Source organism: Populus nigra, chromosome 1, assembly GCF_951802175.1.
Source record: "Populus nigra chromosome 1, ddPopNigr1.1, whole genome shotgun sequence".
In the NCBI taxonomy this organism is placed as follows: Eukaryota; Viridiplantae; Streptophyta; class Magnoliopsida; order Malpighiales; family Salicaceae; genus Populus; species Populus nigra.
In genome coordinates, this window is record NC_084852.1 from 23671663 (window position 1) to 23699203 (window position 27541).

Here is a 27541-nt window from a genome sequence, read left to right on the forward strand (position 1 = left end):
AAAATTACCAGAAAACTTCCATGCGAATATAAAGAAAATTCCAAGGAAACAACAGGAAACAGTTTTTTTTTTTTTTTATGCGTGTAAAAGACCTTAGAATTACCTGTCAAGGAAAACCACCTCTTGTGATAAACAAGTGCATAAATCTTAGTCATTAAAAGGAAGAAAATACAGATCATGATTAGTTCAGAACAGTTTTGAAGAATACATACATAGCAATAGCATGAATGCAAAACCGTGGATGAAAGAACTCAACTGCAATATATACGTGGAATGAAAACTTGATGAAGTCAATCCTGGACAAACTCAAAGCGCATGAGAAGCCTCGATGAATTTAATTTCTCTCCCTTGCGATCAAAAAGGGGTACTGCACGGATTCCTGGTCTCAGTTCAGAGACAGGCAAACAAGTCTGTCCAGCAAAATCATCCTTCTCAGACATGTCATACTCGTGAACTTCAACTCGTAGTAAAGCTAGTTCAGGAACAGTCAACTGAAATGTAAATTCCTCATCCCAAACAGGTGTCCAGTTGTCCTCTTTTATTTTTGTTTTCTTCATGATAGCATCACCTGGTACTCCTGCAATGCCGACCTGAAACACGATTTAGCTGTAAATTCATGCATTGATGGGGAAATGAACTTCATTGCTCCGGTAAAATCCGCTTTACAGAACAAATGCATGTCTAACTTACCCTGGTATAGAAATCTGGCGGGGAATATGAGTCAAAATGAGTCGGTTTGAAATCCAAGTGCCATCCATCACCCATGTATACTTTCACCTGTCAAATCACATTGCACGCTTTTAGAGCCTCCAGGAAAGAAAGAGTAGAGGAAGGTGGTAGGTGCACTCACCTTTAAACTTTTCTTTACTGGGAATTTGGTTTTAGGATTAAAAACTTCACCATGCGGACCCCCTTTCATCAAGAAATCCGGTTTCTTCACAAAACCACATCCCCCATTTGACCTAAACATCCCATTCATCAGCCAAAGATATCTACCATAACCCTGAATGTAGGAGAGACAATATTGAGCCTCAGAACTAGAAAGTCATGAAAAACTATAGCTCATAGTTCTTGAAATTCAACTATCGTAGGAAAATAAGAAAAGAACACTGTCAAAGTTAAATAAAAAGTCGCATCTAAGGACACTACAAATTCTAAACCATTTATCCCTTTTCTTTTTCCATTTTCAGCCTCTTCTTCTATTTGACTAGGTTGTAACTAGCTTAATAGTAACTAACTGAATAACAAAAGACTGACAATTGCATCCTATTCATTTTTCCCTTTCCTGTCTATCTCTGTCCATCATAGTGTCAATTACAAGAGCAAATTTGGTACTCAAGCAACTTAATTATTTTTTCTGTTTGCTTTAGTTGATGCATTGGCTTAACTCTTACAGCCAAAAAGAGCATTTTAACTTTTAATCAAACTTGAGAAAGGAAACAATGCCAACGAACTTAAATGATCAAGATAATTAATGGGTCTTCCCCCTCTCACAATGGAATGCTTGATAACTCAATGTCAATGACCTTAGTACAGTAAAAAAATCTGAAGTATTGCTATTGAAATGCTATTAAAGACTTCAGGTTCAAGCTGAATGTCACAAAACCATAATCCAGCTGAATCATTTATAACCATTTCAAGAAAGGGATCTAGAGGAGTACAGTGGCAATGAGTGAAGATTAACATGATCTACAGATCACTAAATAATGTTTCAGCTTCTCAACCAGGAGAAAGAACACTGAATCATACCTGCATATTGAATGCAACCATTTGAGCTCCATGTGTCCAACCAATTAGTGGCTTGTAGTTGGAAGAATTAAAACGAGTACCTTTAGGATACACCCGTAAGACATTTTTCTGGGTAAACCTGTGCAGAGAGATTGCAAGCCCCAGGCTTAGTTGGTGGAATAGCAAACCAATTATAATAATAGGAAAACACAAGCAAGCTCAGAATATATATTTCTACATGAAACGTCTTGCACCAGAAGCTGGATATCAACAATTACCTAATAACATCCGTTCCATGATTTTCACTGGCCTTTTCAAGAGCTTGCTCACTCAAACTTAGGCGTCTAACTTTATTGGGATCTACCTTTAGTGCCTCTTTTAATCCACCCTTGGGTTTCCCAGCATGAATGGCAATTAGACGCTTGTACGCTGATACCTCTGGCTGTTGTGACTCACCGTCACTATCTTCACTTGTAAAAGTATCGCTCTGCAAGCAAACAAGGCAACATGAACAGAAATTATCACCTCGGAAACTAGCTATTCATCTAACATGTAGTTGGGAGTGGAAAGCGGAAAGTTTCATTCCTTAACATACCACATCACCATCTTCTTGATCAGATACAAGATCCAATGGCTCCTTCCCCCATGTATCGTCATCAGAATCCTTATCCTTTCGAGACTTAATCCCCTTGTCCTTGCCACTTTCAGCTTTAAGATACTCCTTAGGAGGTTTTGTTGAAATAATTATCCGATACTTCAACTCTTCTGGAGAAGGAAACTCCTCTAAACATTCACATTCAGGACTGTACAGCATGTCTCCAAATGTTTCGTTGATCATCTGAACACACAATTCTTTGGCAGTCAATACATTTACAGTTCCAAGGGAAAACAATGTAGGCTCAAATCAATCCACCGCAACAGGAAAAGGAAATACCACCTGAGCTACTTTGACTTGAAGATCTGGGGTGAGGTGGTCTTCAAGAGTTATTATGACTGGATATGGGGAGGATGAGAAGGCATATTCTTTTATGGATTTTAAACATCTAATGAGTTCCACCGGAGCAGTCAGGGTCCTGCATTTACGTGCGCGTGCATCTATGAATCAGCAAAAGTCCAAGAAAGAGAAGGATAGCTGGGGTCATCAAAAGACCAATAATGGAAGAATATTGATCTTAAAAGGGCTTTAAACATCTACAAATTTGAGGAATCTCCAAGATCAGAGAATCAACTATAACCACCCATATTGTTCACTAATCATAAGATATCTAGAGAACATCTAATGGAATGATCAATATCACGATAACATCAGTCTAATATCTGTGTTAAAAGCATAACCTGTAGCCGAATTCAACCAAGCATAGTATTGTAAGGTGCAGTTAAGGGCATATCCAATCAGAAGAAAAACTGTGTTCACCCACAACTTTGTTTTCCCTTTTTTTTTTCTTTTTTTTAACCTATATGATGCCTCACGTAATTTATTGCCAACTCCAGAATTTAGCAATTTAAGAATCCATCTAAAATGCATTAGGCACTGAACCTAAGTGCTACAATCTAAAAAACTCAGCAAAAGAAAGACCGAATTAACACACCTTCCATGTAGAACATCAACATTATCTTTAGTGGAATTTGGCCATATGTCAAGCTCTATCACTCTTACACCTCTCTTTAATGCCTTTATGATTGGGACATCACTGCAATCACTACTGAGTTGGTTTCCTGTTAGGTAGGAATTGTGGCCAGTATATATGAAATAATGGGATAATGGTTTTGTCATATCCTGATGAACCTGAAAGGAAAGCACAGATGAGTATCAAAACACCAATGACTCTTTCAAATAGTATGAAAGCTTTGCAGAATTGACTTTTTATCCCATTATCTAATGACAACCTAGTTTCTTGATCATTGAAGCCACTTTATACATTAAAAAATAAAATTTACTTTGATAAGAAATGCAATGCCTGACTTGAATCTAAAAAGACTATGGTTTTACACTGATGGTGAGATTTGCTTCTGGGCATTGCTGGAATTACTCCTTTCTTCCAAAATTTGATAAGGCAAACAAACAAAATGGGGAAAAAAGAAAGACAGAAAAGAAAAACCCAATTACCTGATCTCCTATAGGGGGGTTGAGATCAGCAGAGAACAAATAATGGTGAAAATCATCAAGAGTGAGGGTACGCCTAGTAAACTTCGCAATATGATGCATCTTTTGCAAAACCTGGTCCACTATCTTCTCGGCGTCAGCAATGGACACGCCACCATCTCCCTGAACTTCCACCAAGAACCGCCGCAGCTGCTCCGCCGACATGTGGGTGCCGCCATCGGTGTAGTTGAAGAAAGCTTCATTGACATCGGGAGGCGGGCCAGCCTCTGTGACTTTGAACTTCCTAGTGAAACACACACACATTCTATAACTCCCAGCCATGGTCTCGGATCACCAAAAAGGATTTGAGTTGAGTTGAGTTGTGTTTTGTTGTTGTTTGGATTCAAGAAATATGATCAAGGACATGACAGAATTTATGTCTCTGTAGATTTGGGAGTACAAGAACTCTCAAACTATGCGACTTCTTGGTGGCTTTCATTTATATTATTTTTTGACAGGTTACTTTGAGCTTGATTTATAGGCAGATTAGGACGACTTCTCTTCCCTCTCCATTATTAATCTCTCGGCTTCTGCTCAACGCTTTACCTTCCCGCCTTTTGTTTTAGTATTTTTATTAAATACTTTTTCTTATTATACGTTACCTAAAAGAAAATAACTTAAAATCAAGAATTATTTTCTTATAGGTGATGTCGAATGAATTTTTAATGGAGTTTCTAAATCGTTTCGTTTTCTGTATTATCATTTTAAGATTTTGAAGTAGAAATTTTGAAAAATATCTTATTTTATAAATGAAAGCCAATCTTAACTAATATTAATTAAAGTAAAAAAGATGTTTTGAGTTTATTTATTTGAAAATAAATATAACTCAATAATACAAAGTAGTAAGAGTTTAGTTGGAAGTGTATATTTTTAAAAATATTTGGTTAATTAATATATATATTACAGTTTTGTATGATTCCATTAATTTTTTAACAAAATTATAATTAATAAAATTTTAATTTATATCTTTTACTAGACCAACTTTTTAAAATTATAGCTACAAAAATTTATCAAACACGTACTAATGGATAATATTTAGAAATATAATGGTCTCTACTTTCAAGCACGTCTCACATAAAAATATTAAATTATTTTTTTAATGGTTTTAATTTATTAATGTTAAAAATTTTAAAAAATTAATTTTAATATATTTTAAAAAACTCTTAAGAATATAATATACCACGGCATAAAATGCATACTAATTTTTTTATTAACATGGGTGTCCGGGTCAGTTTGCACGTCCTTTGACTAATCTCATGAGCCCTGAAGCTAACCACCATGTAAGTCTCCAGTAGTCATCGTATTATTAATTACATGATTCAAACCTGAGACTATATGAGAAGCAAACTTCTTAGTCCTAGTCTCTTATTATTAGACTACTTACTAGATGGTTAAACGTACTTTTTTTTTAATTAATGTGGATATCCAGGTCAGCTTGTGTATATCTCAATTAATTCCACGGGCTTTGAAATTAATGATCATATAACCCTCCAGTAGCTATCTATCAACAACCACGTAACTCAAATATGACACTTTAGAAAAAAATTTAGTCCAAGATCTTACCACTTCCATCTACTATATAGTTACGTACATTATTTTTTATTTTTTATTTTTTAGTTTAATATAAATATTTAAATTAATTTGTGTATATTTTAATTAATCTCACAAGTTCTAAATTTAATAATTATATAAATTTCCAATGGTTATTACATCAGGAATGACACACTACGAATTATTTACAGTAATGTAATTTGTCAAGTGGAGTGGTGCCTTTTTTTGTCTGAAGGAAAATAATCAAAGAAGGACGGGCGAGTAGTCAGGAAATAGTGTTGTGCATCGAGATAAGAGCCGATGAATCCAAGGACACGATTAGTTTTGATATGCTCAATCAATGCGTTTATACTTGGCTGTAAGACCTTGTGATTTGGAATTATCTGCCTATCAATTGTACCGTGTTTGGCAACGCAAGAATCTTGAATTTAATTTTTTTTATATATATATATATATAAAAAAAAAATTTAGATTTAAGGCCACTCAATCTTGATCCGTATATAATATGCAAGCTTTTCTTTGGTAAAGGTGTGCCTCTCTCTTCTTTTTCCCCTGGTAGGCTTATAGTATGTCATATCATGGCAGGGCCCGCTGTCCCCTGAATCTAGTCGAGAACGAGATAATTGATATGAACTATGATGTTGAGCACTGTAATGAATAACGACAACACCAAGGTTTTTGATATTTATGTAACTTGCACGGTTCAGAAACGCGGTGTAACCGTCTTTGTTTTGATATATTAATTTTAAAAAATAAAAAAATATTATTTTAATATCAAAAATATTTTAAAAAACAACTACACGCGCGCTGACAGATATTAACGTCTTCCAACGTATATGATTCAGCTAATGGGATCACGTATCACGCCATTTCTCTTGTGCCATTGATAAAGACCTTTCATTTAAATTCTGCAAAATGTCATCTAGCTTGAGAGGTCACCTTAGAGATTGGCTAAGTTAGATTACAAAAAAACTAAATAAAAATTGACCCTTTTAAATCTAAATAATATAATTTAAACTCAATTTAATTTTATTTTAAAAAAATAAATTATAATAATATTATCTTAATTAACTTGAATCAACAACACGTATTGATATGTGAAATATGTGTTCACTTTTTAGTCTGGTGATGAGTTGGGCTCATTGTGTTTGTTTTTTGGATGCAAAAGGCATTTTTGGAGATTCTTAAATTTTATTTTTTACTTCAAGTTAATGATATTTTATAGTTTTGATGTACTGATGTTAAAAATAAATTTTAAAAAATATATAAATATTTTTTTATTTTATTTTCAAGTAAAAAACACTTTAAAAACAATCAATATTATAATTTCAAAACCACCTAGTAAATATAGTAGGGAGACTAGGAGCCCACACTACACCGCGAGGTGATTGTGTTTTGAAAGAAGTAAGAAGTACTTGATATTCAGATCATTAACCTAACTATATCTAACAAGATCAGTTAATTAATAATCTTATTAAAATCAAAGGCAACAGCAGAAAATGAACAATAAAAAAAAACTTGTCAATAATAAATAAATAAATAATGAATTGTCGATATCATATCTATAAAGAGAAGAAAGAAAATATCGTTCGAGATCCATCGTCACTCTACTATGGATATCGTCCACAACCAAAAAAGCTTGTTGAGTTGGTTTAAACTCAACTGTAAAATGATGCAAAACGACATTGAAAGACGTTGCATGGTTCCCTTGAGTAATGCCCTATAAAAGCAAACTAAACAAAACACAATGAAGTGAATATCCATCTATATTCAATCAATTAATTATATTTAATTAAAAAAAAATATTTTGAAAAAATATATCTAAAAGGGGATAAAATATAAAAGACCCCATAACCCAACCCTAAAAAAAGTTATGTAAAAAGCATATAAAAAACAATGAGCTTAATCTTTGATAAAATAAAAATTAAAGGACAAAATCTAAAAAAAATAGCTTAAAAGAATGGAAAAAAAAAGGGTAACCCCCAACAAACATCTTTAAGCTGGGTTCATTTTTCAAATTGAAATCTGTAAAATTTCAAAATGGAGTTAATCAAAAAGCTTAAATCCAAATCAACTCAATGTTGAAGGATGTAATTGAATGTAAATAAAAAAACAAACTAAAAAATTTAGCAAAGCAAAAGAAAAACAATAAAAAAAATAAAGACAAAATCTGATAGGAAAAAAAATAATTGAGGGTGAAATCGCAAAAAACATTACACTATAAAAACTATATTAGATGCCATAAATAACAATTAAAATAACATGGACTAAATAAAAACAAATTTTAAAAATCAAATGAGGACGAAATTGAAACATATTTCAATTTTTATAAGTTATTTCAAATAAAAGAAATCTTAACCAAAAAATCAAGGATTAAATAAAAAACAAAGAGAAGTAAACAAAAATCAAATGAGAATGAAATTGAAGCAAATTTCAATTTTCATAAGCTATTTGAAATAAAAAAAATATCAACCAAAAGATCAGGGACAAAATCAAAAATAAAAAGAACCTAAAGGGCTGACTTAAAAAATTGCAGGGCGAAAGAAAGAAATGTTTATCGAAGCCAAATTAAAGCTCCATTTTCTATATACGCCACCTTGATAAAGAAGGAGACATCGAGACAAATCTAATGATATCCTAAAATAATATTTTTAGTTGCTAAAATCAACTGTAAGCTCTGTTCAAAGACCATAGAGCGGTTAATGTGCAAATGTATGCTCAAATTGTGCCAATGTTTTTTTTTAAATCACTTTAATTGATTAAGGGACAAAACTAGCCTTTATTTTACCCAATAACAACAAAAAACTCAATAGTACAATAACAAAAATACCTTTACATTTAAAACATAAAAAACTAATCCAAAGAACAATAAAATATTTTTATTATGCAAATATAAAGGATAAGAAGCAAACACCTCTTTCTCTAGGTCAAAGTTTTGTTTTTTTTTTATGAGACTAAATTGATAATTTTATTGTGCATTGTAGAAGTAAAAAAAATAAATCTATCGCACCAAACAATATATTAATCTTAAGAATATTTATAATAATTTACAGTGTAATTTTAAAAGCAAATATCCATCATACCCCATATCAATTTAAAATATCAAAATACCTTCATTGATGAAAAGACAATCATGCTATTATCCTCGAAGCAAAAGGTTTTTTCTTTTAACGGGTAAAAAAAGGGAATTCCCCGTCTTTTTAGTTTTATTTATAATAATACGCGGAGTGTGAGCATAACATCCTTCGATTCTCTCAAATAAAGACACGTGCCTTTTGTAGTCTTGCGGTGGAAAACACGTGGTGGTCCCGCTTGCCTTCATCAAATTCCTAAAACTGTCCCCTTTAGACCAGCTTGTTTATTAAAAAGTAATATTTTTTTAAAAAATAAATTATAAGAAAGTAAATTTCTGAAAAGTAAATTATTTTTTGATATTTGATAGTGTAATGAAAAATAAATTGAAAAATACTTTTCAATGTTTAGTTATGTCATGAAAAATAAGCTGGAAAATAACTTATTGATGTTTTATTTTTCTCAAGTTTATTAAAACAATAAGGAACAAATTTTACAAATTAAAAAGTTGAATGAGAATGAAATTAAAAAAATATAATTTCATAAATTATCTCAAATAAAATAAATAATAATCAAAATAATAGAGATCAAATCTAAAAAATAAAAAAATAAAAGACGAAGAAATTAAAATAATAATAATTAACACTTCATAAATTATTTTAAATAAAATAAGTAACAATCAAAAGAATGAGGACCAAATTTGATACATAAAATATTTCAATAAAAAAATGATAAAGGAAACAAATAACAATTATAAAAATAAAAACCTAAATTAATATAAAAATTAAATTCTGAGAGATGAAATTGAAAAATAAATATTCAATAAAGATTTTTAATATATATATATATATATATATATATATATATATAGCAATCAAAAATCTTAGTTGGTGTGCTGCAACTGAGCCACTGCTTTTCAGGGCGTTTAGGTGGAAAATTCCTAAATCAATTGAGAATCAAATTTGATACAATCAGCAAATAATATGATATTTCTAAATTTTTCATAACTTTTACAAAATGTTTTTCATCTAAATTTTTTAGGGAAACACTTTTTTAGAAAATAAGTTAAATTTTTCTTTAACTAAAAAGTGTTTTCTATTAACCAATTTTTTTAATGATAAATAAACATAAAAAAATTAAAAAATAGTTTTTCAAAAACTTCAAGAAACAAATATATCCTTGGTATTTTAAAGTAGCAGTATTGTGATTTCTGTAAGGATTTTAACATGTGCCATAAACACATTAATTTCCGTGATATTAATTGTTTCCATGCTTCTTCTGTTTTTTTTATTATTATTTAAATAGCTCCATGGTGGAGGGCACTTTCTTCTCGTGGCAGGAGGGTCACACGCACGTGACCTTTGAAAATTTATATATTTAGTTATTTACCGTGATTTTCTAGCCATTCAAATGTAAAAAAAAAATATTTTTATGTTTTAAAAGTATTTTAAAAAAATAATTTATTTATTTATTTTAAATTAATTATTTTTTAGTATTTTTAAATTATTTTAATATACTAATATTAAAAAAAAAATTTAAAAATTTAAAATATATTATTTTAATATATTTTAAAATAAAAAATACTTTAAAAATAACAGTGTATTTTAACTGTATAACAACTATAGACTCTTCCACTTGCCGACACATTAGAATCTGACGTGTGAAGTTTAGCAGTTTCAGACTAATGAATTGCCTCAATTCACCTGCTCATGATCACACCTAATTATCCTAAATAATAATACTAATAATTGTGAATAAACCTTGCCTAGCAGAGATGGTAGTATTTTACATTATATTAGCAGTTATGTGCTAAAAAATATATTTTTAAATATATTAAAATAAAATAAAATAAAATAAAATTTTGACAAGCAAGTTGCCAGCAGAGTTGCGAAACGCTCTCCAAATCTTAGTGGCGTTGCCAGATTGGACGAGTAGCCTAATCCTCACCTCGGTCTCAAAAAAATAATAAATAAAAAAATCACCTAATATTCGTAAGAAAATATTACCTGATTGGCATTGCCTGGTTGGAATGAGCACTGCCTGCCAGCTGGCTGCCCAACAGGTAAATGTAGAAAGAATCCCCCATGACACCACACCTCTGATAATACACGCAGCACCTCCGCGGTTTGCTAGCTAGCTAGAGAAATAATAGTCAAATGAAAACGAATTGCTGGACAACGACAGACTTGCATCTCTGTCTCGGTTCTTCCAATGCCGAGGACGATCGAATCTTTATTTATAATATGCCGAGAATATATAACAATCAAGACAGTTAACTAAAGTTGGTTTAGCCCACCTACCAGTTTGAGTTTTTATTTATAATTGCATGGACATTTGTCGCTTCTCTTTGGGACGCCATATAAATTCGTCCAAGACACTAGGACTACGAAACATAGATCACATCCGGGCCCAGGAGATTCAACCCAGTCTCAGATCGAACTTATTTTTAGGCCCATATAGCTCAACACAACTAGATACCCCGGCCCAGTGATGTTTTACCCAAGCCCAATAAACCCAATAGAGAGGAATAGAATTGTTTTCCAAGCCCATACGCAAGCTTTCAAACATTTGCCGAAGATTTGTGAAGATCAGCAAAAGAAATATTCCGACTTATCGGCTGAGAGGCTACTACGTCTCATGTTCTGTTGACGATGTAGCATCTGAACCTCTGCTGTTGACACATAGTCATGAGTTCTTATGAACTTTTAAGTTCATTAAGGAAAACTTGGATTCCAGCGGGTTAATAGTGCTGAAGCGAAAGTGGTAACTCTTGATTTCATATGGAAACAAAACACAAACTATAAGCAATTCTAAACCTGCAAAAAATGGTTCTAGTTTACAAGCTTGATGGTGTAATCCTGTCCTTAATTGTCTTCTCTCTTCAAGCTTTTAACTCCATTTCTCTCACATTTGTGATTGTTCTCTGTTTCTGTTGCATCCAACTCTTGATGAAATCACTATTGGCAGGTTGAAGAGTGCATGGGGGGCTTGGTGAAGGGAAGGCAGTAGCTCTTTCAAAGAACCGCTTTTGTTTCTCATCAGCAAAGCAAGTCAGGGAATCCACACACACTTCAAGTGCGGAAGATGGCGGGACAGGCTTGAAGTCCTGCAGCTTGGAGTACTCCGATATGAGGTGGAACATGTAATCATAAACTCGATCCATACTCAAGCTTTCCATAAGATCCTGTCCTGCTTTCCCTATTTTCTGTGCCTGTCAGTGTTATTGAAAAAAGTTGTGATTTATTCTTAAATTAACTAGGAAAATGTTATTGTTCATGCAAAAACATGAAGAGCAACGTTTGTGTTTTTGGCAGCAAAACAATGACAAATATGGATCTACATTTCTATATTATCGTCTTTGGTGCACTGAAACAAGACAACCAACTACTTCTTGTCCCAGCATTGTAGTTATAGACCACGGTTATACCATTAAATTAAATAACCAAAGAGCAGATCCCAGTAGTGGCCAACTAACAACTATTATCATCACTACTTCCACTATTAATGCAATCAGTTAACCTGGAAACCTGATCATTCCAGATGAGATCAAAATCAGAATGCAAAATGTGGTAATTAAACTTGAATATGACAGTACTGATCTTTAGTGAGAAAGTTTGTTGAATGACAGGAAAAACGTGAAAGGTAAGTCGAAGTTGAACTATACCTCTGTGGGGTTTGTATTACCCCAGTCAACAGCAAACTTTATGGACTGGCATAACCCATCAGAAGAGACAGGCCAATAGTTTTTCTCAGGAATGAGGCCACGACTGAAGAAATCTTCATACTGTGGGAAAATTATCAGTGCAAGAGAACCGCAGGATATAATATATTTCAAGCTCACAGACCACGCAAAGCCTTCGGCATAGATTTTGTACCTGAATAGAGAGGATGAAGTGGAAAAACACAACAGATGATCAGCTGTAAGATGAGTGCAGTTACCTAGTGAAAAGAAAAGAGGTCTGTATAGTACATAAAACTCAGAAGTAGTACTACACCTTAAAAGCTACGCAATGCAACTCCTGTTGAGCGCCAACAGAGGGCATTTAAGCTTATTTACAACTTAAGGATTTGCAGGCCTGATTGAGTCGGTATGACCAATCCTATTCCATTTTAAAAGAAAAGCAATTTTACAAATGGACAGACGACATAGTTAACATGGACAAGGTGCATTCAAGGGTAATCATTTGAAACTGCAGTCTAGTTTATGCGTGTGTATCCAAAATGCTCTTTAAGCATTTATATAGATCATGCTTACACAAAATTATACATCACAGCATCTAGCAGATAAAGAATATTTCTTTTACTCACCGATAATCACACTGATGTGATAGTTTCGAGCTCACATAACCACCTTTTGCTTCTTCTTCCCAATCCTGGGATCCAACAAAGAAACAACATCAAAGACATAATTCTTTTTTGGAAGTACACATTTACATCCATAAGAAAACAACTTCAGCCTATAAGTCAAATAAGACCTGACGCATAATTTGCGCCCCCCACTTCTTAGTGTGATTACATTCCAGCAGCGAAGTACGAATAGGAGAACCAACATCTGGATTCCCTTTCCAGTAAGCTCGAGGCCATTTCTTTGGCCAACTTCGAGCTTGGGAACCTCGTTTAATGTCTCGAAACTCCTCATCCCACGGTCTTATATTTACCTCTGGCCTGTACCAGAGTCATTTATAATTCAGATATCAAACTACATAATTAAAAAAAAGAAAAAAAAAGAAGGAACAACTAAAATCAAATTAAACAAATAGCACCCACTCTATTCATGTGGAAACGATTGCCCAAATTTATAAAAGAACACCAAGAAGCACCAAAAGATAGCTTAAATTGATAAAGAAACTTACCAACCCCAGAAAGACCAATCAGGAAATGGAATATCAAAGTGATCCTTGGTAGTGCAATACCGAAAGAGCGGCAAAGGGAAGGAATTATGTTCAGTTTTGTTAATACTAGGCTTATCCATGCAATCAAACATAATATCGACATCAGGTACCATCCCAGGATACCTTTTTAACAATTGCAAAAATCCCCATATTGTAAACATCATTCGGCTTTGAACACACGCATAATAAGGATCCAAATACAATCTCCCCTTATAAATGACAACACGAAAGGACGCATAATTTTTGGCCCCCATTATGTGATCCACGGTTATCCGTGATTGGGCCCATGGCTCCAGATCATGGTGGATAAACATGAAAAATCTAGGGCATTTGGGGCTCGATGAGGGGGAGTTGAATCCGTGACCTTTCGAAACGGTAGTGTTGGAATACGGGCATGTTAGGTATGAACAATGTAGAATTTGGTAAGCTCGAGCATGACGGGATTGATCGTCGAAGTTTTTGGGAGGAAACAAATGCCATGGTGTCGGTGGTAGGTTGTGACCCGCTACCGTTTTTGTTTGCAATGCCAAATTATCTACCTGTTTGGATGCCAATGAACAAAAATAAATAATATTCAAAGACAAAATTATGATCAAGCTCAGAATTTGAATGGTTCTGTTAATCTCTTCCATGTTACCTTGTAAAGAAAAAAAACGGTGAGGGAGGCCAAGGCAATGATCCAAAGGAGGGGAGAGGAAGATAAGCGAGCTGGAGCCTTGTTTCTTGAAAGAGGAGCAGCCATTACTGAAAAATATTTGAATTTGAATTTGTTGCAGTAGTAGCGGACCTGCTGTTGTTTTTTGATGATTGCTTGCTTGCTTCCATCATTGCATTTGCGGGCACTCCGCTTTTTGTGTCTTGTCCGTCGTCTGTCTCTCTATCTCTCTCCCCTTTGATTTGGAGTTTTCCTTCCTTCTTTCTATGTTTTGAAACAAACCCTGATAATGGTAATGCTAACGGCTGACGTGGTTATTTTCTCGTCCCGCTTTTTCTCTCGAGTGGTTCGTGGCTAGAGAATAGAGATCACGCGGCTTGTAAACAGAGGAAGATTGCGATGTGACGAGAGATGGGCCAAGCAACCAATCACTGCCAGTAAAGCAAAGCAGAAATGAATATGAAGGTTATTTTTGGTAGGCATGTAATATTATATATTATATTAATATTTCATTTTAAAATAGGATAGGATTGGGAGGTTAATTTTTTTTATTTTTATATATGTTTTAATCTTATCATTTAATATTTGATTTATTAAATATTAAGCTTTTGTGATTTGTTTTGATTTGTTTTCTATATAATTATTTTAGTCTTATAACTTGTGTCTAGCTGATTAACCCAATTGACTAAATTTATTTTTTTATTTTTTAACTTTTTTTAATTTTATTATTGAACATTTAATTTATTAAGTATAAGACTTTATAATTTGTTTTAATTTGCTTTCTACGAGATTATCCCGGTTTCATGAACTTGATCACGAGTTTTATAAATTAACCTGGGTAGAATCATATCGTTTTATTATATCATGTTTTTAGATTGATTTTTTTTTAATTTCATCATTCAATAATCGGTTGATTAAGAATCAAGTTTTATAATTTATTTTAATTTGTTTTCTACAGGATTATCCTAGTCTCATGACCCGGGTCACGAGTTTGACATGTTAACTTATGTTTACTTGGTTAATTTTTTTGATTTATTTTCTATAAGATTATCCTAGTCTCATGACTTGAATCATGAATTTGACGGGTTAACCATATTTGACTTGGGTTGTTTTCCGTGTCTTTTTTTTTTTTTTTTTTCATCATTCAATATTAAGTTCATTATAGATTAAACTTTATAAATTTTTTTATTTACTTTTTATGAGTTATCTTGATCTTATGAACTAGATCATATGTTTGATAGATTAACTCATGTAGTTTTTTATCTATTTTTTAATTAACTTTTTTTTTATCAATCTCATTAGTTAATATTGTGTTGATTGAGAATTTGGCTTCATAATTTTTTTTATTTGTTTTATATGAGGTTATCATTATCTTATGACTCAGGTCGTAAATTTGAAGGTTAACTCGAGTTGACATGGGTTGATTTAATATGTTGTTATTTCAATATTTTTTAAAAAATAACATTTGAATTTTTTAGTTAAAATACGTTTTTATCAGTGGTGCGGGTTGCCTTTGAGTCACATTGAATCAACTCTTACATGGTATAATTTTTTTCTACTAGAAAAATAACAGCAACACTTAAATATATATTTTTATATATTTTTAAAAATTTTGATCCAACCCACGAGATAGTGTGGGCTGTCAATTTAGTACAAATCACTAAAAAGCATGAGAAAATTACTTTTTCCATACTACTATATCACAATTCATTGTGGATTTTCACAGTGATTTTTTTTTCATCCCAAGACTTTTTTTTCGCCCTTATAGGTTCAGATTGGTGGCCAATTTTGGTTCATTTTATTAGGGAATGGTGAGATTAAAAGGCAAGAGACCAAGGTGAAAATTGTAGAGGAAATGAGTGGTTTTTTAAAATTTGGGAAAATATTCATTATGGAGCCCGAACTTTTTCAATTATAAATATTAGGTCCTTTCAATTTCCAAAATTTCAGATAAAAAATCAATTTTACTCCACAAATTCATTTTTATTATTTTTAGGCCCCAAGTTTGATACAAGAGAGAGAGTCCTCGCATTCCAGCGATATAGAGAGAAAATCATTGTTGACATCGATTCTAACCACCAATATAGTTAATCTTGATCTCAATGAGTTTTATTTGGTAATGAGAGTTCCACTTAAGTGTTTTTTCACTATAAAATTGCTTAAAGACATATTTGAGCTTGACAAAATTATTTATTTCGGGTTGATTTTGAGTTTTTATGCGTTTTTTCGTTTCTTAAGGCTATTATTTGGTTTATCAAGATATCTATGGTGTTTTCCAGATATTTTGGATAAAAAAAGAGTTGAGAATTGGATTTTTAGGTCAAAAAACTAGAAGGTCTAAATTTTAGGTCACAATACTGGTTAGAATCAAGACAAATACAAATGATGTGTTATTTGGCTTATCTTTTTTTTTTTTCAAAAAATATAGGTTGGACAACATTAGCTTTTCTTAAAAATAAGGGTCCATGCATGGGGCTGACATTGAAGGCCCGCATGTGGGCCCTTTTTGAATGGGTTAGCTACTTTAGCCTGGCAAGAACGCCTGACTTTTTTTTTATTTTTTTTATTTGCATTTTTTTCTTAACAAAAAATATATCTTTTTTTTTAATATTTGTTTCAATTAATACCACTCTATTTGATTTTTTATTTTGATAGTTTAACATTTTTTAAATAATAATTGTTAATTATTTTGTATATATTTAATTTTTATAGATATTATTCTGATTTGTATATTTTTTTATGTTTTATATAGGTGAGATTTATTTTTAACAATAAAAAATATTTTATTTTTGGATAATATTTCTAATATGTACAACCTCATATAATATATTTTTTTCTTTTAGTTATTTTCAATAAATTTCATGTGCTTGTGTATTTTATCATCACTTGATTGAATAAAATATTAATTTTAATAAAAAAAATTCATTAAACATGACCGGTAAATTACTCGTGTTATAAGATCAAATATCTTGATCTACATCTATTTTTTAATTTTTTTTAGTTATCATTAGTGGTTAATTTTTTTCATCTATAGACTTAGATGATTCTTGATTTATTTAATTAGATTTGCGTACAAAGTTTTGATTTACACTTGAGATTTTTTATATAAAAACCACGTTAGAAAAGCTTGTATATTTAATTTTTTTTATAATAAAAAAAATATTCAACCTACAATAAAGCACGAGTTGGATAACTAGTTGGAGTTATACCACACATGCAATTCTAGTCCCCTAAGGGAAAAATATTTTAACATTCTATAAATCTTTATGTAGCTTCTATCTATACTTGAAAGCTTAGAGATATATTTTTTAATTTTCATAACTATATTTGATCAAGACTTTTTTGAAAAAATAAATATTTTTTTAGTTATATTTTTTCAATTTAATAATTTTTATTCCAGTTTTCTTATTTGAAAGGAGTAGTTTTCCTATTTTTCTATTTCTCTAGTCAATATTATTAGGATTACACACACACACACACACACACACACAAACTAAACGGAGTGGTGTTTATACAGATGAAGATGCACTATTAACTCTTTCACAGATCACTATGGCTTGGAATAATATAATTTTTTAATCTAAATTTTTAGTTTGATCGTTAATTGTTTTTGCACAAGTGAGCTCTTTTAAGTTTAAATTAACATTCAATTGCATATTGTTATTTTGAAGAGAGTATTGGATTGAAAGAAAAAGAACCAAAGTGAAAAGAGTTGGCAAAATAGGTGGTGATTTTGAATTTCATGTAAAAAACCTATTTTGGTCCCCTATCATTTTTTATTTACATGTGATTGGTCCTTTAAGTTGTTAGAAATTCAAAATTGATATCAAAGTTTATTTCCCTTATTTTTCACTCATTTTTTTGTTAGATGAGAGAGAGATAATCGCTCGATTCTAATGTAGAGAGAGAAAAAGTTCATTGATGACGATTTCGACTTCAAAAATGGTTGAATTTGATATTTAGGTCTAATTTCTTGAGTAGACTTTCACCTAAGTGTTTTTTTCTTCTTTTTCTTGCCAGAGGAGAAAGATCAAACTACGAGATTATTTTAGGTTCAGGTTGATTTTGATTTTTTGAGTTGTTTTTTAGATTTTTTTTGAGGTCACATATAGTTTTATCAAGGTGTTTATAGTGTTTTCTAGGTGTTTTGGGTAAAAAAAAAAAGTTAAAAAAAGGTTTTTTTTTTTTTAAAAAATCAAGGCACTGTTTTTCTGGTGAACTTTGGTTGCCAGATTCTGGAGAAAGTAGCCTTAGCTGTGCGCTGTGCATTCTTGATTCAAGAATTGGCTGAACCATTTCCACCTAAACGTGGAATGCATTGGAAAAAATAAATGCAATCCTCTTGTTTGCATGTTTATCTTCCCATCCCTAACAAGTGTAAAACATCCAGGACGCTCAACTCCTCTGACCTTACAATTTTAACACACAGGAGGGAGGGTAAAGAGAGTACCGAGATTCTGTGCGGACACAGGTTTTTTAAAAGCTAAAACGACGTAGTAACATTAATCCAGCACAAGAAGGAAAACATTATGTGAAGTGAAATCATTTTATTGCCTCCTAGCTCGCACCAAGGACTTTCTTATATATATATATATATATATATATATATATATATATATATAAGAAAGTCCTTGGTGCGAGCTAGGAGGCAATAAAATGATTTCATTACATGAAAAGTCTGAAAAATTGGATGTACACTTTTTTTTAAAATAGGGTGGGTAACCGAGAAATTAAAATTATTTTAGACAACCCAAGGATAGTGGGCTGGAAAGCCCTCATGTCTTAGCTGTTGTTTTAATGCCCAAATATGCTGGATTGTTTTTTTAATGCCCAGGTATGTTGGGATATTAGGCTCAAATATTTTAGCTCTTTTTATTTTTTATTTTTTTATATTTTGATTAACAAAAAATAAAAAGAATCATTGAATCCAATTAAGTTTATAAGCCGGATCATAGGTTTGACAAGTTAATTTACAATATCTAACCTATTATTTGCTTTTTTTTTAGCTTAATGCTTTTTTTATATCTCTCAATTTAAATAAAAATACAATTTCATCATTGATTATCAATAATTTTTTTTATTTAATTCAATTCTAAAAAAAATATAATTTCACCAATTGTTATCAATAATCTACTTTTATTGTTTAGTCCCCACGTACCTGTCATGTTTTTTTTTAACTTTAAAAAACGCTTCATACAAAAAAATTATCATGCATTTTATTGTCATATAATTAAATAAAAAATAATATCTAGGATAAAAAATTTATTAAGTCTGATGACTAGCATGATTTGCGTTGAGAATTTGCTTAGTTGACTTGAGTTCACATAAGTTTTTTTTTTATGAAATTTTGTTCTTACTGATTTTGTCCTTTAACATTGAATTAATTTAGAATTGAGCTTTATAAATTTTTTTTCCAAGATTATCCCGGTAAATTTCATAAGTTAACCTAAATAGTTCATATGTTTTTCTATCTCAATATTAGATAAAAATATGGTTCAATTCATGGTTAAAACTTTTTTTTAGGATACACGTTACCAATGCCTAGACATTTTTTATTTGCGCTTAATTTTTTTTTCTTGAAATTGTTGTGTAGTGCGGGCCAATGAGCTAGCTAGTATACACAAAGAATTGTAATAACTTTTTGACAATTGAGATGTGGATAAATAAAAATTAAGTAGTTTAGGAGTCTCTTCGTAATTATGATGTTTTTGGTGATGTTTTTGGTATTTGAGAATTTTAACTTATGACGAATCTTAATATTATCATTCAACTCAATATGAGTGTTCTTGGATATAGTTGAGACAAGTTTAAACTTATAATTACATCCAACCTAACTTTTGATGTTTTTCAAATTGTAAACCCGATCCAATTGTATTTTTTGGACCCTAGTTGGTTGGATATATCAAGTTAGGCTAGATTTGTTTTTATGAATATTACAAATATACATGGGTTAGGTTTATATTACTCATCTTCATATGTCTGTATTTAGAGATGGACATACAACATAGACTATAGGTGTCATGACACCTTTAATATTATATCTAATTTTCATACCTTGCACCACCATTAAATTATAATTACCTTCTCCCTCCCCTCTAGAAAAAAGATAAACTTTTTTTTTGTTACTTTAAAGTAATCTAATAAGAAACCTACTAATAAGAACTTTGAAGCTGAAAGATTTTCAAATAAAATAAAATAAAATAAAAATAAATGTTTATTCCATAAACTATCAAATATAAAAAGAAAAATAAGTAAAAGGTACCCTAGTTGGTTGGATATATCAAGTTAGGTTAGATTTGTTTTTATGGATATTATAAATATACATGGGTTAGGTTTATATTACTCATCTTTATATGTCTGTATTTAGAGATGGACATACAACATGGACTATAGGTGTCATGACACCTTTAATATTATATCTAATTTTCATACCTTGCACCACCATTAAATTATAATTACCTTCTCCCTCCCCTCTAGAAAAAAGATAAACTTTTTTTTTGTTACTTTAAAGTAATCTAATAAGAAACCTACTAATAAGAACTTTGAAGCTGAAAGATTTTCAAATAAAATAAAATAAAATAAAAATAAATGCTTATTCTATAAACTATCAAATATAAAAAAAAATTAAGTAAAAGGTATACATGTTGGGTCAAGTTGACCAAGTTTCAAAAATATTGACTCATCACCCAATCTGTGATATCTATTTATTAAGTTTTTGATCCATTATCATTACTATCCACATAATTTGACTTTGACGGATTAAATCAAGTTAAATAATGCAAATATTATAAATGAACTAATTTTTTTGAACATCCTTACCACTAATTTTTTTTTTTTTTGGGGGGGGGGGAGATAAATATTTTTCTCTATTTGAAAGTTTTATTTTTTTCTATTTCTTTTTCTATTTTGTGTTATTAGGTTTTTCTATATAAAAAGTTATAATAGTCTTTTGACAAGTGAGACTTAAATGAATAAAAACTAAGTATTATGAGAGTCTCTTTCTACCTAGTTCTTAATTGTTGAGAGTTTTGACTTATAACATACTTAATTATATTTTGTTATCGGTTGTGTCGTATCTGATGCGCGAAAGTTTTTTTTGAGAAAATAAATATGTTTTGTAGTTATTTTTAATTCTTAATTTTTTTAACTTAGGGTTTATGTTTTTTTTTTCTATTTTTTTCCTTTTTTTATTATTTTTTTCTAGTTTTTTCTATTTGAAGTGTATAGTTTTTCTATTTTTCTAATTAGTATTTGAAGTGAATAGTATTTTTCTAACTATTTAATTTATTCGTTATCCATCGTTACCGGCTGGCGTTAACATTAGGAAAATTGATGTAACCTCATCCATTTTGATAATTCCTTATGGAGAATGCTAATATTGTAATTTACATAATTTTAATCTCAACTATATACAAATGTGCGAAATTCTTAGTCAAGTTTCAAATAGCCCACGAAGTTCCATCAATGCTGCTGATAAAAAGAAAAAAGAAATCTCAAAGCAAATATAATCACAAATAAGAAGAAAAGAAGAACACATAATCTGATAAGAACCCTTTAATCTTTTATCTGATCGTTGGATTGAGTTTACATTTGGCCAGAAAGTTCCAGCGATTCAGTTCTATAAGAGACCGCTTGATTTAATTTTTAATGCATGGGGAATGTACGTTAATTGGAAAGGTCGCATAATGTCTGATGATCAATGCACGACTCTTCAGCACGAGCTAATCTGATTGTCAAATCATCATTAGTTCCAGCAATTTTCTTACACAATCCTACATGGAACCATCTCTTTTTACAAAAGCTGTATGAATTGAATCCACGAAACAGAAAAAAAATGTATTCAGTGGATCGTAGAAAAGGTTTACGTTGACAGAGAGAGTCTGCAGGTAATGCTCATACTGCTCAAACTGTAAATATCTTCCTCACTTTCTTCAGGCTCCTACGACATATGGGGCAAGCGCCAACCTCTTCAGCTATCCTGCAGTGTAAAAAATGTACTCCGTATCATATTCCTCTAATTCCAAAGAAATTGCATTCAAATATGTGCAGTAAAAATACTTCAGATTTTTCCTCTTTCCCTTATCCTTTGATGGGTCAGTACAGGAATGTTTGAAGTCATGGCAGTGAAATTTAAATGAAACCCATCTATTCCTGTTTCCTATCACCAACAGCTAAGGCAGTTTATAAGTACCTTGTTCCACAGGTAAAACAAGCAGCACAGTGGCCACATGGAAGAAAGAAGCAGTCCCTCGGGGCATCGAAGCAAATGACACAAAGACGGCGCAGATTTTCCCCTTCTGCCACTGATTTTCCTTCTATACAATTTACCGCAAGCCACTTTTCCAGATCCTCCTCTTCATGTAAATTGGAATCATAAGATGAACCCCAGCTTGAGCTGTCATCGTCTTTTTGAGAAAGCAACGGAGTTCGTTCAGATTCTATTTCTCCTGCTTGATATCCATCTCTGCCGGGAGGTCGGAACATAGTACACAATCTCAAGGCTAGCAAGAGTAGGACAGTCATCACACCTGCGTGTGGAGTGCCAGCTGATGTAAAGATGGGGATTTTCTTTTCAGTTGAATAGAAATGATATGCATGGCCATTAAAATAACCTGATCCAATAATATATACGATCCATCTTGGCCCATAAGACAATTTGACATACCAGTCTTCATCTGAAGCACCCTGAAAGAACAGTAATTTGTTATTCATGGATGGAAAACAAACATTATAATCCATGTATTGCTATATGGGGATGGAGCAATGGAAGAAGTAGTGTCTATATATGGAACATACATAATGAATACAATTACAGATCACTTATGGAAGCATTAAAGACAATAGTTCAGGTTCAGTGATCTATTGATCACACTGTTCCCTTCGAATGCTAGAAAGGCAGGCAAAACTGCAGATATCCATACTCCTTCTAAGATCTATAGGGGATGTTCTGATAATATAATATTTAGCTTAACAAACCAATCTGATTACATAAGAATATGAGAAGCACAAGAGGAAAAGGAAGAAACAGTATGTTAGCCTTGTACCTCAGCAGGGCCCGGAGACGTAAGGACAGCAGTAGTTGTCCCTAAGAGAAACAGCTGTAAACTGCATAAATGATTACTGAGGGGGCAACTGTAATATGCCTGATTTATGTCATAGATTAAAGATTTCACAATGAACTTCAGCTCCACCTGTGTAATGCCGAACCAATGGATATAAATCATCTAATGTTGTTGTTTATATTGTTCTAAAAAATAATAATTTGGCGGACATGTTTATACGAAGTAGTGTTACGTGAGGCAAAAAAACAAAAGAAGAGAATGACACATTGATTATTAGGAAAATGCCAGATGCCGCCAAAAAAAAAAAAAAAAAAAACTTCACTCTCACAGCCGATTTGACAAGCTCAAAAATCGATACACGCAAATCTACTTTGAACAAAAAGGACTTGCATAATTAGTCCATCATGATCTTTAGATCTTAAAAATGTACCAGACCTTCACTTCCTCTGAGTTAAAATTTCCCACAGCAATATAATAAGAAGATGATGTTGGAATTTCCTGTTGGATGTTACCACTTCCTGTAAAGATGACAATATCAGAACCACCTATTCCATGGAAAGAAATTTTTTTCTAGAAGAGAGACAACTTCAAGTATTAATTAATACTACCATTTATGATATTCCAAGACAAAGTTGTGTTAGGGTATGATGGATCATCTATCCACTCAATAAGGCTTTCTGTACCTGTAGGTTTAGACAACAAGAAAAGGAAACAAATAGATAAATGAACTAAAGACATAAGTTTTCAATGTTTAGTTGTGCATATAAATTTATTGAAAAACTACGCTTGATTATAGCAGTACACAAAAATGTTGATGATAGGCCTGCGACTCTAAGCAAGACGACAATAGAACAGGAACAGTTATTGGCATGATAGAAGCTTATATGATACTGGAAAAAGAAAAGATTTGAAGAGATTCCGATGCCTGTGATTAAGGCAAATGCAGTGTGAAGAGTAGGGGAGACAGTGATACACCTGCTCCCATAAGTATCAGATATAAATGTGCTGTGATGGTCCATAGTAAACCAAAGCAAACAATAAGCTATTCCAACAGGATGGTTCCTGGTCTTCCAGACACAATTGAAGAGTTTACAAACTCCAATAGAATTTGCTACTCATAATATAACAGGAAACCACGAACAAAGAATCTCTTCTTTCATTTTAAAGAAGAGAGAAAAAATGTATTGACCATCAAATTCTCTGGCTATAAGCAGCAGGAAAAAGACCTTGGGCAATCACAAGGGACAAAGGAGAGGCGCCAAGGGATTTAATACTGTAAGAGATGTCCACTTTAGACCCTTTGTTCAGAAAGAGCGCCCACTCCTGCTGATAACAGTTCATAGTCAGTGGAGTATAGTTTAACATAGTTGTAAATAGTTAGCACATGAAAGCAAGGTACATGAATAATTCACAAGGAAGGTTTATAAAAAGAGGGAAAGATTTGCCTTGTGAAAATCCTTTGGTACAACTGCATCATGTTGTTGCGTCCAGGTGATTTCAACATCCAAAGGCGGAGGCTTGTAAAATCCATATAATATCGGTCCAGGTTTTGGCTTACCTAACTCCCCTGCCTGTTCAACAAATCAAATGAGATTGGCACTACCAATAATAGCAGCAGTAAAATCAAACAAAAACCCCCAAAAAAAATTACTTTAAGAGACTGAACAAATAATGGGTTAGGTTGTACAAGGCGTGAGCAATTCGGCCCCAATTCCAAGCTCACAGATCCATAGTATCCAAGAATGATGGTCAAGGAAGCTGCCGATGATGAAACAATATAGCATAATCACAGAGAGTCGACAACAGTACTTATCAAAGCAATTCACATTAATTAAATTAAATCCTTGCTTAAAATTAATCATTAACAGATATTTAACAATTTAGATTAAAGTAAAAAAATGGAAAAGCAATTTAGAAGGAGAAGAAACGAACCAAAGAACCAGAAAGCAATGAGAACAGCTAGGCATGACCAAACATCATCTCTCATCTGATTAGCTGCTGCGTTGGACATGGATGTATTTAAACGATAAGACACAGCAGAAGAAGGGTGCTCTCTTTCCTGTTCTTGGTCGTGGTGATGACCAGCAGAGTTACCCTCGATGTTTACTGACTCGTCATTCTCTTGTTGATTTTCTTCGACGACGAGATGAGAAGCAGAAACTGATGATGTAGAGGGACCATCAACGTAAGTTGATGCAAAAGAAGACGTTGCAGGTACAAGTTGATGCTGTTCGTTACGTTGTGGTTCTTCCATTGATCCGTGACAAATTAATTTACAAGCGCTCAAAACGTGAAAGCATATAACAGCATACTATAGAGAATTCCCAAAAAGAAAATGAACAAGCAAATAGATAATTCTACTCTGTTTCTTCTGTAACTGGAGTGGGAAATAGGAAGGTCGGCAGATGCTTTGGTGACGTGACGGCGGTTGTGGGATTGGGAGAACGCACTTCGGACAGTCTCACCTAGCAGCCTTCTCTTCTTCTCCTCGAGAATGGTAGTTAATAGTTATGTCCTGTCGCCATTGACAGTTTGTTGAATTCCCCGCCCGGCTGTCAACATCAGCAAATATCACGTAATAAAGGTAACTTTGTGTCCCTCTTTTTCTTTGTTTAGGCAACTCCTGTAGTTGGTTTGCAAATTTAGTTCTGTTCTTGTATGAAAACAGTTGCTTTCGTCTCCCGAAGTGCGCCCACCAACTCAAACAGCGACCGGTAGTTAAGTCATATATATTCGTTTGGTAACACGTTTCAATCTCGATTTTCAAAATGGTTTTGAAAGTTTTTTTTTTAAAAAATATTAAATTAATTTTTTTAAATATTCTTAATAATTTACTCATATAAAAAAATTATTTTGATATATTTTTAATTAAAAAAATTATATACCACAATTTATTTGATTAATGCATTTATTAAACTTGTAAATGATGAATTTTGAAGAGGAAAATATTTTAAAATAGGTACTAATAATGTTTTTAATTTTTGAAATTCTTCAAATACAATCATTAATTATATAACCTATGTACTTATGAATATTAATAAAATATTAAGGTTTTTAACCTGTGGGTTAGAAAATTAACTTCGTGTTGTCAAAAAATATAAAGATTATTTGATAATAAGATTTTTTTAAAAAGAAATTGTTTGTTGAAACTTGGTTGGGTCATGGCCAAATCAAGCTACCCTTTTTTTTCTCTCATTACTCTTTTTTTTTTGTTTTGGTTAGGTTCAATTAAGCTCCATGAAGCTGGACTAGGTCGAGGCACAACCGAGCTCCGTGAAGTTTAGTTACGCCAAGGCCTAACCAAGCTCAAGTTTTGATTTGACCGATTTATTTTTATCTCACGTCAGTTTATTATTCATGAATTGTACTTTTTACATATATTTCTACGAATATTTTTCAAAATTATATATTCTCAAGTTTTGAGAAAGAAGAGAGGATGATTCATCTAAACAAAACAACGTAAAGAACATTTTTAACAAAACAGAGAATACACATCCATTCTCTACATAAAAAACACTATTTTCATCTTCTTGAACTTTTACTTGAGAAAAAGCTTTAATACTAACTTAACCATTTAAGTATCCTTTGTTCCCAAGAGACTTGTTTTACAGATACAACCTAGGCCTAGAACCCATCAACCAAGAAAAGTCAGTATTTCTCTAAGAAGTTTTTCTATGACTTCATCAATGGCATCATTTGTGGGACCTGAACAAAAATTTTGTTCATTCCTTTTCAACTTTTACAAACCATGGTTGATGAGACTCTAGTACATGAGAGAGTAACTAATCTCCTCATAAGGACTCTAGTTCCCCTAGGTATTAAACAACTCTCCCAACAAGTGCAAATACTTAATAGCGTTGTTTTGGCTATACAGGAACAACTTCGTTCTTTTCAGTACAACCAATAGAAAAATCAACCCACAACACTAGATACACAAAGACAACCCTAACTTCATGAGGAAATTGCACAAAACAACATGCCATGTAGACACCATACTCTAACTTCCCAAATGAGTCAACACTCTTAAAACAATCCAAGCCACAAACATGATTATATCTATAAACCTTATTCTAACTCTTGGTCTTCTCTTTCACATGCTCCTCGTCCTAAAAAACCTAGGCATGATGTGCATGAGACAACACCAATCCCAACTCTTGCATACCATTTTCACTAAGCGGAAGACTCTTTATTTTGTCATAGATAGTTACACACTTCCCTCACCAAGAATTATGTCATTGTTAAAGCTAACTTAGACAACTATAATGACCTTACATACCCTGGAGAGCACATACAAATATCAGAAACATCTTAGATCTAGTGATAACAAAGAGTGATGCCATGTGCAAGATTTTCCCTATGATTTTTATGGATCTGCTAAAGTGTAGTATCATAGCCTTAAACCTCTCTCCATCCTAGGTCTTTATGATCTTTGTGTGAA

At 32.1% G+C, this 27541-nt stretch overlaps 3 protein-coding genes across 4 annotated transcripts; all 3 read right to left on the bottom strand.

Moving 5' to 3' along the window:
- Positions 1-123: 123 nt before the first annotated feature.
- LOC133681176 (phosphoinositide phospholipase C 4-like) lies at positions 124-4392 on the bottom strand. 2 transcript variants are annotated; one of them, XM_062104337.1, is made up of 9 exons: positions 3836-4390; positions 3318-3514; positions 2666-2801; positions 2324-2566; positions 2007-2215; positions 1750-1867; positions 851-1003; positions 691-777; positions 124-590 (listed from the first exon to the last, which is right to left on the bottom strand). In XM_062104337.1, exons 1-9 carry the CDS (start codon positions 4151-4153, stop codon positions 291-293), a joined length of 1761 nt encoding a protein of 586 aa, XP_061960321.1. In that variant the 5' UTR covers positions 4154-4390; the 3' UTR covers positions 124-290. The 2 variants fall into 2 exon arrangements, with proteins under 2 accessions (XP_061960321.1, XP_061960322.1); XM_062104338.1 differs by having other exon boundaries at positions 415-577; positions 3836-4392.
- A 6852-nt stretch (positions 4393-11244) lies between these two features.
- Positions 11245-14402, bottom strand: LOC133688787 (uncharacterized). The gene is made up of 6 exons (XM_062108402.1): positions 14024-14402; positions 13348-13925; positions 12970-13159; positions 12803-12867; positions 12159-12369; positions 11245-11705 (listed from the first exon to the last, which is right to left on the bottom strand). Exons 1-6 carry the CDS (start codon positions 14126-14128, stop codon positions 11376-11378), a joined length of 1479 nt encoding a protein of 492 aa, XP_061964386.1. The 5' UTR covers positions 14129-14402; the 3' UTR covers positions 11245-11375.
- A 7349-nt stretch (positions 14403-21751) lies between these two features.
- On the bottom strand, positions 21752-25594 carry LOC133678604 (E3 ubiquitin-protein ligase APD2-like). The gene is made up of 10 exons (XM_062100983.1): positions 25036-25594; positions 24755-24861; positions 24549-24674; positions 24330-24426; positions 23712-23786; positions 23539-23621; positions 23086-23232; positions 22654-22726; positions 22233-22569; positions 21752-22019 (listed from the first exon to the last, which is right to left on the bottom strand). The coding sequence occupies exons 1-10, from the start codon at positions 25355-25357 to the stop codon at positions 21944-21946; spliced, it is 1443 nt and encodes a 480-aa protein (XP_061956967.1). The 5' UTR covers positions 25358-25594; the 3' UTR covers positions 21752-21943.
- Between the last annotated feature and the right edge of the window lie 1947 nt (positions 25595-27541).

Excerpts from the sequence above, each read along its gene's own strand:
- LOC133681176 (XM_062104337.1), bottom strand. The coding sequence starts at position 4,153 with ATGGCTGGGAGTTATAGAATGTGTGTGTGTTTCACTAGGAAGTTCAAA. Across the intron at positions 1,868-2,006 it reads CATGGAACGGATGTTATTAG|GTTTACCCAGAAAAATGTCT; the intron begins GTAATTGTTGAT and ends CTCTCTGCACAG. Across the intron at positions 778-850 it reads CAGTAAAGAAAAGTTTAAAG|GTGAAAGTATACATGGGTGA; the intron begins GTGAGTGCACCT and ends GTGATTTGACAG.
- LOC133678604 (XM_062100983.1), bottom strand. The coding sequence starts at position 25,357 with ATGGAAGAACCACAACGTAACGAACAGCATCAACTTGTACCTGCAACG. Across the intron at positions 23,787-24,329 it reads GTCCCTTGTGATTGCCCAAG|GTACAGAAAGCCTTATTGAG; the intron begins GTCTTTTTCCTG and ends CTAAACCTACAG. Across the intron at positions 22,570-22,653 it reads CGTATATATTATTGGATCAG|GTGTGATGACTGTCCTACTC; the intron begins GTTATTTTAATG and ends CTCCACACGCAG.
- LOC133688787 (XM_062108402.1), bottom strand. The coding sequence starts at position 14,128 with ATGGCTGCTCCTCTTTCAAGAAACAAGGCTCCAGCTCGCTTATCTTCC. Across the intron at positions 12,868-12,969 it reads GGGCGCAAATTATGCGTCAG|GATTGGGAAGAAGAAGCAAA; the intron begins GTCTTATTTGAC and ends GTTGGATCCCAG. Across the intron at positions 12,370-12,802 it reads TCACATCAGTGTGATTATCG|GTACAAAATCTATGCCGAAG; the intron begins GTGAGTAAAAGA and ends CTCTCTATTCAG.